The 8,592-nt window shown below is 39.0% G+C and overlaps 1 protein-coding gene across 3 annotated transcripts in view; it reads left to right on the top strand.

Moving 5' to 3' along the window:
• Nucleotides 1–8,343, top strand: part of thsd4 (thrombospondin type 1 domain containing 4) — a 64,565-nt gene extending 56,222 nt beyond the window's left edge. For all 3 annotated transcript variants that reach the window (XM_015382988.1, XM_015382987.1, XM_015382989.1), the window contains 6 exons: nt 1,354–1,558; nt 1,785–1,958; nt 3,285–3,458; nt 3,550–3,729; nt 6,317–6,461; nt 6,657–8,343. In XM_015382988.1, coding sequence (XP_015238474.1) covers nt 1,354–1,558; nt 1,785–1,958; nt 3,285–3,458; nt 3,550–3,729; nt 6,317–6,461; nt 6,657–6,799 — 1,021 coding nt within the window. In that variant the 3' untranslated portion in view covers nt 6,800–8,343. The remainder of the gene's footprint in view (nt 1–1,353; nt 1,559–1,784; nt 1,959–3,284; nt 3,459–3,549; nt 3,730–6,316; nt 6,462–6,656) is intronic.
• Nucleotides 8,344–8,592: the final 249 nt, after the last annotated feature.

Here is an 8,592-nt window from a genome sequence, read left to right as displayed (position 1 = left end):
CATAATTTACTCGAAACGAAGTCATTTAGAATGTTTTTAGAGCATAAACAGTAGTGTATAGGATTTCCTGAAAGCACGTTCACGAGTCTACGGAAACCGCGGCAGACCAAACCAGACGAAAGTGCGCATTCATAAGGAAAATGAAGGCTAATCATGTTTTGGGTGTACTATTCCTTTAAAAATTAACATAGAATAATTGATAATGCAAATTAATATATATCTACTTTAGAAACCATTGTCTTCTCCAGGGGTGGGAAGTAACAAATTACATTTACTTAAGTTACTGTAATTGAGTACTTTTTATGAGTAATTTGTAATTTTCTGAGTAGTTTTTGAAATATGTAATTTTTTACTTTTACTCGAGTAAATTTTAACCTAAGTAGTTTTACTTCGCTACATTTAAAACCCCCTCACTTTACTGAGTAAAAAAAAGAAATAAATACTGATGATGAAAAAAAATTAAATATAGCCGGCAATTTAAACCCCTGCGTCACGGAACGGACACTTAATCGCCATTAAAAATTAGAAGAAGACTTTTGACTTTTAACAGCACTTTATTTACACAATTCAAACATATAAAAAAGTGATGTAAAAATAAGTGTCAGTTAAACAGGTGTCAGTTAAAACCATTAAATGAGGAGCTTGTTAATAACAGTGGCATCTTGTTGCGTTTTAGTTTGATTTCTGGTATCTTTTGGGCATTTAATTTTGTGTGCATTTTGAAAACTTTAAAATGTATTTTAGATTTCTTTATTCCTATCATGGTGTTGTCTGTTGGACAGTAGGATTGAAAATTGTTTGCACTTTATGGTGCAGGTTGTTTCTGTCCTTGTGCTGTGAGGAAGTATGTTCTTTAGCCCAGCTGATCTTTTGCAGGTGTGGATGTCCACTGAAATATGCCTTGAAATTGATTAAAACAGCTTGTGGTCAATTCGATTCATGACTCATCCTTTTTTGCATTAAATAACTCAAAGTAACTAAGTAACTTTTACTCAAATTACATTTTAAATGAAGTAATTTTGTACTCAATTACAATTTTTTAGTACTCTTTCCACCTCTGGTCTTCTCTGTAGACGATGCAACTGCATTTTTTAGGTTGAGCATCGCTGATGTCCCTTTTATTTCGGAACTGGTGCTTCATAAAGAATCTTCTCACTTTTTTTTTTTTTTTTTTAACAACTTGCAACACCCAGTAATACCAGTACAGCTGATGTTTCAGCATGTCTTGCCCTTTAATGTTCTCTAGTCTCAGTCATCCTTAACTTTCATAATCTCTCCTGGACAAAACCCATCTGAACTTTTGATGAAAATCAAAATTGTAAAATTACTAACATCAAGTTTCCATTGCACCAGTTGGGACATTGGGGACTGGTCAGAGTGCAGTAAGACCTGTGGCCTGGGCATGCAGCAACGGCAGGTCCTGTGTCGCCAGGTTTACGCCAACCGCACTCTAAACGTTCACACGAGCCGCTGTGGACATCTAGAACGACCAGAAACAGCCAGTACCTGCCAGCTGAAGATCTGCAGTGAGTGGCAGATCCGCTCCGAGTGGACCTCTGTGAGTGGAGTCTATATTTTTTGAAGGATTTTACAGTAAATGAAATAGCTTTTACTTGAATGTTTAGATGTTGAATATCTGTTTTGTTGTTTTGCACTGCCATTGTGTCAGTTTGTTCACACATACAGGGAATTAAACTTATGGCAAAGGATAACAAGGCAAGAGTCTTCCTCTGAGTGCCAACCTCTGCATTGCTGATGCAGCTATACACTCTGTGTCTCCCTAGTGTTCAGTGCCATGTGGGCTGGGTCAACGGTCAAGAGAGGTACACTGTGTCAGCAATGTGGGCGACTTTGTTCCTGATGAGGAGTGCAACATGAATCTGCGACCAGCCGATATAGAAAATTGCGATATGGGAGCCTGTGCCAAGAGCTGGTTCTACACTGACTGGGGAAACAGGGTAGGAGAGAAAAACAAAGAGATGCTTTAGACTTCTGATATTGGTTCTTAACTAGAGGTCTTTAAGCCCTTACTGCAATACAGTTTGTCATAACTGTCGAAAGAAATTCCAACATGTGAGCATCTGGTTAGCTAGCATCGGTTCAGCATGCAGTCGCCTCTGCTGGCTTGTTTTTAAAACCCATTAATCAGAAAAAAAAACCCAATAGTGTTAACAGTTTAATCTATAGAACCAGAATGTATTATCTTACCTGAACTAATTTACCAAATTCAGGATTACAAATAACACCCAGAATCAGTTTGCCTACCAGACATGAATTAAATTGTTTTTTATTGAAGAATAAAGAATACAGAATGGATCAAAACATGATGACAAAATGATTACAATAGGATAATTTTTCTTTGACTAATATAGATTTCTAAGATAGTTAGCAATGTAGAAGCATTTTATACAGATAGTCTTTGTATATTTCTATGTTCCTTGCAGAGCTGATGTTTTCAATTGATAGCATCGCGGTGACGTCAAACATGCGAGTGCCAGCCTAGCAATAATCTTAGGAGGGGTAAACATTTGCTTAACAAACACAAAAGTAAACATTCAGACAATGGATTTTATAAGTGTTTTGAGTCATAATGATTAATGAATACGAAGAAAACCTTTTACCAAAACATAATGTCATGCCAGGCAGAACGGCACAGCTCGGGAGAGCTGACATCAGCTGCCCGGTGTCTGTACTGGAGGTAGGACTACGAAACAGTCCTGCTAATGCTAAATTAAAACGGCTTTTTTAAAAGCCACCTCAAGGTTTCAAGATTTGTCTAGATTATCTTCTACATCTAAAAAGACTTTTCTTTAGTGCTTCCTTCACCAAAACAGTGATCAGTTCATGATAATTTTATATCTCCTCATTTTTATACTTGATAATACAATAACAATGCTTACTACGCCCGTAAGTTTGAATTTGGACTCCAGGTTTAGCTAGTTTCATTGATTCGCAAAAAGCTTTCACCCAAGCCGATCTTCTTGGTCCTTTCTCGATTGGAAAGGATAGAAAACAGGTTTATTTACCTCCAAGGCATAACTTCTGCATCCATAAGCAACAAAAGACTTTAGTTTAAGGCCAGATTTTACATTAGGCCTATCTATAGTTAGTCAGAGCTAGTCGATCCTACACCTGTAATGGCGGCATGTGGTTGTCAAGTGTGAAATTCCGGATGTATGACGTCACATGATGCTATCTATTAGAGGTATAAGAAGCATTTATTTATTGCTTTGTCCTGAACTGCAAAGAAATCGCCCCCTAACCATCACTGTCTATCCCTGAAGTGCTCTGCTGAATGTGGGATGGGTGTCCAAACCCGAGGAGTTCTTTGCCTGTCCAACCTCATCAGCAGCCTCCCTCTGGAGGGATGTGGTAATGAGCGGCCTGCAGACTCCAAGGTCTGCAACAATGGCCCCTGTGACAATCGTATTGAGTGGTTCACAGGTCCCTGGAGCCAGGTACCAAAAGCCAAATAACTTTATCTGGAACTTTCCTGTGTGTTAACTGTTTTTCTTCACGTTTAGCTTGTTGTGCTGTATGTTTAACCAGTGCTCTGCAGAATGTGGCACGGGCAGTCAGCAGAGGTTAGTGGCATGCTTAATGAAGAATGATGAAGGATTTACCGTCATGCCGCCCTATGAATGCTCATCCTTGGACAAGCCTCTCAGTCAGCAAAGCTGCAAAATTAAAGCCTGTGGAGCCAAGTGGTATCACACTGACTGGAGTTCTGTGAGTAAAACGTCAAATGTTTTTGCTTTCTGAGCTATTTAGGATGTTTAAAAGAGCAATCATTTATGGAACTTGTTGACTAACTCCTAAAATCCCCTGGCAGCGTCAGCTTTAATGGTATGCTTACTGGAAAAACAGGGATAATCCTGAAAATCCTTTTTAAATCTCTTTGGCTCTTTCTGATAACCTCTGATTGTAAGTCCTAGCTCCTGTTCCAAACTCCTATCCTTACTCCTTTTGTGGAGGCAACAACATAAACACTATCCTAGTTAGAGCGGAGCTCTGGACTGCTGCACTGAATCCAGAGTGTCTTTAGCGTACAGACAAAATTATGTTATGGATGCTGAATGGTGTGAAAGATGCTGGTCAAATTGAGACTACAGCCTTGTTAAGAGAAACACTGTTTATACCTTGAAGCTTTCTGTCTTTAGTTCTTTTCCTGCAAAAAAAGATCACTCTGGACAAACTCTTTAAATAATGTATATTTGTTAAATGATCATGAGAGATGAAAACAAATTTTGACAGGAACTGTAATCTTACCAGAGTTGCTTTGAGTTAGGGGCTCACATCTCACAGTTAAAGGAGTATTTAATACAATTCCAGTATGCCACATTGTTACATCATACACTTTTGTAAATGAAGAGACATCCATGGCTTCGGCTATATCAAAATATTGCAGAGTGTCCCAGATAAAAACACAGAGAACTCGCCGTTAAGAAAGATCCACTCTGTCCGTATCCCATTTAATTCGGAAATCCTGGTTATGTACATAATGAACATGATAATTTATATCCTGACAGACAAACTGTCCTAATTAGAAAAACTATTTGGGAAAACATTAGTTCTGACATGCCAAAGGCAGGTATTATTAGGGATTAATAGGCTCACACATCCCCAGTTAAAATAATCCTTATAGCCTCTGTGGAAGAACTGCGAAACACAACAGTTACTCATATGATAAAATCTATTAATTTAATGTTTTATGTATGAAGATTTTCTCTCTTTGGGCTTCCACAACTCTCTTTTTGTACTTATCTACCTGATCCTTTTTTTATACACAGAGTGTATACAAAGCGAAATTTCATTTGTACAGCTTTCAGACTGAATGAGCAGCATGTTAACAGTAAAATAAACAATTCCATTTCATAAAGTGCAACAGTGATCAAATGTAAAAAACATGAAACATGTTTGTTTTACAGCATTTTTTAAAACAAGATTTTTGTTGCCCTTTGAATCAGACATGGGCAATGTGGAGTCAACAAGTCATCTCCATGTCATGTATTTAATCTACCCAGCCAATTAACCAGGTGAGTCCAATCTGCACAGGTTAATTCACGGTGAAGATTGGACTCACCTGCTTCAGTGGCTGGGTAGAACCATTACATGACATGGAGATGACTTGTTGACTCCACATTGCCCATGTCTGCTTTGAATTAAACGTCACTTTCTAGAGGGGGCTAGTAAAAAAAAAAGCAAATTTTTATAAGAAAACAAGTGAGGTTTTAAAACCCTTGCCAACACTTTGCTTTTCTTTCCATTTATTTTTTTTTCATAAATAATAAAAAACAACATCCATCCATTTTCTGTCACACTTATCCCAAGCGGGGTCACAAGGGGTTCTGGTGCCTATCTGCAGCTTTCTACAGCCAAGAGAGGTAGGGTACACCATGGACAGGCCGCCAGTCCATCGCAGGGTAACACAGAGACAAACAACCATTCGCACACACTCACATCTAAGGAGAATTTAGAGAAGCCAATTAACCTAACGTTCATGTTTTTGGACTGTGGGAGGAAGCTGGAGTACCCAGAGAGAACCCACGCATGCTCAGGGAGAACATGCACACTCCATGCAGAAAGACCCCAGGCCAAGAATGGAACGCAGAACCTTCTTTCTGCAAGGCAGCAGTGCTACCCACTACGCCACTGAGCAGCACTTAAAAAACAATATATACTGATTACTTTTTTTAATTTTGAAGGAAAGTTATCTATAAAAAAGGCTGATCTAAAAAAAAAAAAGTTACTTTAGTAGACTTGGAAGACAACAACATTTAACTCCCTCTGTCTCCATGGAAGATTTATTTAGCCAAGTTTAATACTGTAAATACTCACAACAGATGTAGGTCCACCCAGGTGTACTTTTAAGTAAAACGTTTCTGTATATGTAAGCTCCTGTGAAAAAAAAGTGGACACATGTTTATTAAAAAATAATTACTTCTTTTTGTTCGTCCTGATCAACAAGGTTAATTTATCCTATGTTGTTCTTTTTTGTGTCCTGTTATGCTAATATAGCTCTGAGAGTCGATGTCCCAGATCTAGATCAAAGCCCGACAGATATTTTTTTCCACAGGCAGACAATTATGGTTGTTGTCATAACGTTCCCATTGTTATTTATATTAAACTTCATTGAAAATGCTTGATTTATTTTAGATAAAATCAGTTCAACTGCCAGAAACAACCCCTGGGATGCACTATGGAAGCAAACTTAATTTCCTTGTATGCAGAATTTATGATAGCATAAACTACACTTAACACAGAGTTTTTCTCAAAGCGGTGCCTCACTCAAAGCCCTGATTTATCCCTTTTCTAGTGTTCAAAAACATGTGAGGGAGGTTTCCGCGTTCGGGAGGTGCGCTGTCTGTCGGACGACATGATGTCCTCCGAGGCCTGTGATGAGCAGCTGCGACCAGCAGAGAGGGAAGACTGCCGTCCTGAACCCTGCATACCTCAAATAGGTCATCCAGCTTTTATCACATTGTCTGGAATACTACTAATCCCTCAATTATTTCAGCATCCTTGTTCGCTGTAGAAACTGTAAAGTCGGACCTGTTCCACCGAAATTAATTCTCATTTGCCTTTACTATCTCTATGTCTAGGAGAGGAAATCATCCTGGAAGCTAATAATTTATGGTTTTGCCTTTTTTTTCCAGATCTGAACTGCAGGGACAAGTATTTCAACTGCAATGTGGTGGTCCAAGCTCGCCTCTGTGTGTACGATTATTACAAAACAGCATGCTGTGCTTCATGTTCACGTGGGGAGAACAGACAGAAAACCCACCGAGGTCACAGCTAGCACTGACCTCCTCCTCACAGAGAGACAGACAGACAGGACCACTGTCTGAAAGGACACTCGTTAAATGAACAAGGATGGAAGCCTGAGGAGGACATTTTTTGCTGGATCTCTTTTGCAAGTAGCTGCTGGGGAATGAAAAAGGCTCTAAATCATGTGTGACATGAACCCAGGTGCCTGAGAAAGTAAACATTTACTGGATGAGAGAGAGCCATAACAAACATTGGAATCCAAAGAACTCGTTGAGTCCTTTTCCTTTACTTTGAGATGAAGAGTTTGCTGTTGGCTGTTGTGCAGAGAAGACTAAACTTCCTTTGAGGATATATTCAAACAAAATGCTGTCAGTTCAGCCTTTTTAAAATACGGTTTTCATCCACTATGAACCAAATTTGGTTTATGAAACCGGCAGAGAACAATAACAACGTTTTCACAAACAGATTAAACCCTCCATGGGGCTAATGAAGTCCCTACCTACATTCCTGAGAGGTGTACAAGCAGCTTATGTAATATATTTATGTGTATATATGTTTGTGTATACAACAAAAATGTTGGATAAATGTTTTGCTTATAATGGCCCGCTGACCTCTCCACAGAATATGAAAGGAGGAGGGGGGGGGACCCTCGTTATTTATGTATGTGGCTCTGTAGGGTACTTCTTTATTAGCCACCGGTGGCTCGCTTTCAGCTGTTCTACTGAACTGAATGCAGGATGACAGAACCAGATGCTCTTCACACTGTTGATTTCTAGCTAGTTGAAACATGACATCTTCCTTCTCCCCCATCGGTCATGATCTCTACACAACTTCACATAAATGCCTTTGAAATACTGAACTGTTGTAACTGCATTTTACAGCTCTTGGTTAGATTTGCTATGCCTGTGGTTTTTCAAGTCTCTCAACAGACTCAACAAAATTACCTCTTCTATAGTGTAGGAAAGCTAAGTTTAAAATAAAGAAATCACTGCACAGTTTGATATATTCCATTCCATTTTCTGTCACGCTTTATCACTGCTGGGGTCGTGAGGGGTGCTGGTGCCTATCTCCAGCTGTCTACGGGTGAGAGGCAGGATACACCCTGGACAGGTCGCCAGTCCATCGCAGAGTTTGATATATTTGAAACATTTATTAACCCCAAAACCTTTACATTGTTGGGTCTGGTGTGTCTCATCTTTAGCTTACTACACTCTATGATTTTCTGGTTTGGTTAGTCATGTACTGTACTACCAGATATTGGCGTTTTGTTAATATGGGTAGAAAAATGTAATTCCTGTATATTCTGTCAACCTTAAAATGTCCTTGTAAACAACAGCGCTGACCTCCAACTCAGTGAAACACCTGTGAACACCAGACATGGCTCCATAGGTTAAGGTTTGATGAACAGGAGGAATGAAGCAGCTTTAACCATGTCCTGGTTATGTCTCCAAGTGGAGATTTAAAAATATTTCGGCTGCAGTCCAAACCTTAAAGTCGTAGGGAAGTCATATTTAAATGTCAAATCATTCTGGCTTAAACATGTATATAAATGTACTCTTTTTTTCAGAACATATTGTCCCAAAATTTCTATTAAAAAAAAACCCTGTCTTAAAACCTGTAGTTTTTTTTATTATTTTATGCAGGTCAGTTAGTTATAAGTCAGCCTGTACACCTAAATTCGGCCAATCATATATTAACGGTCAACTGTAAATCACATTTTTTCGGTCATAGTATCTTGACTCATATGTCGCAGCTAATATATCCCCAGTGTTCACGGGGATGGACGTCTGTGTCTTCGGCAGGCGTAGAGCTAACAGAACTGGC

This window comes from Cyprinodon variegatus, unplaced genomic scaffold (assembly GCF_000732505.1).
Source record: "Cyprinodon variegatus isolate N-32 unplaced genomic scaffold, C_variegatus-1.0 Scaffold271, whole genome shotgun sequence".
NCBI lineage: Eukaryota > Metazoa > Chordata > Actinopteri > Cyprinodontiformes > Cyprinodontidae > Cyprinodon > Cyprinodon variegatus.
The sequence above is the reverse complement of the archived record's forward strand: the minus strand, read 5'-3'. Positions and strand labels throughout refer to the sequence as shown.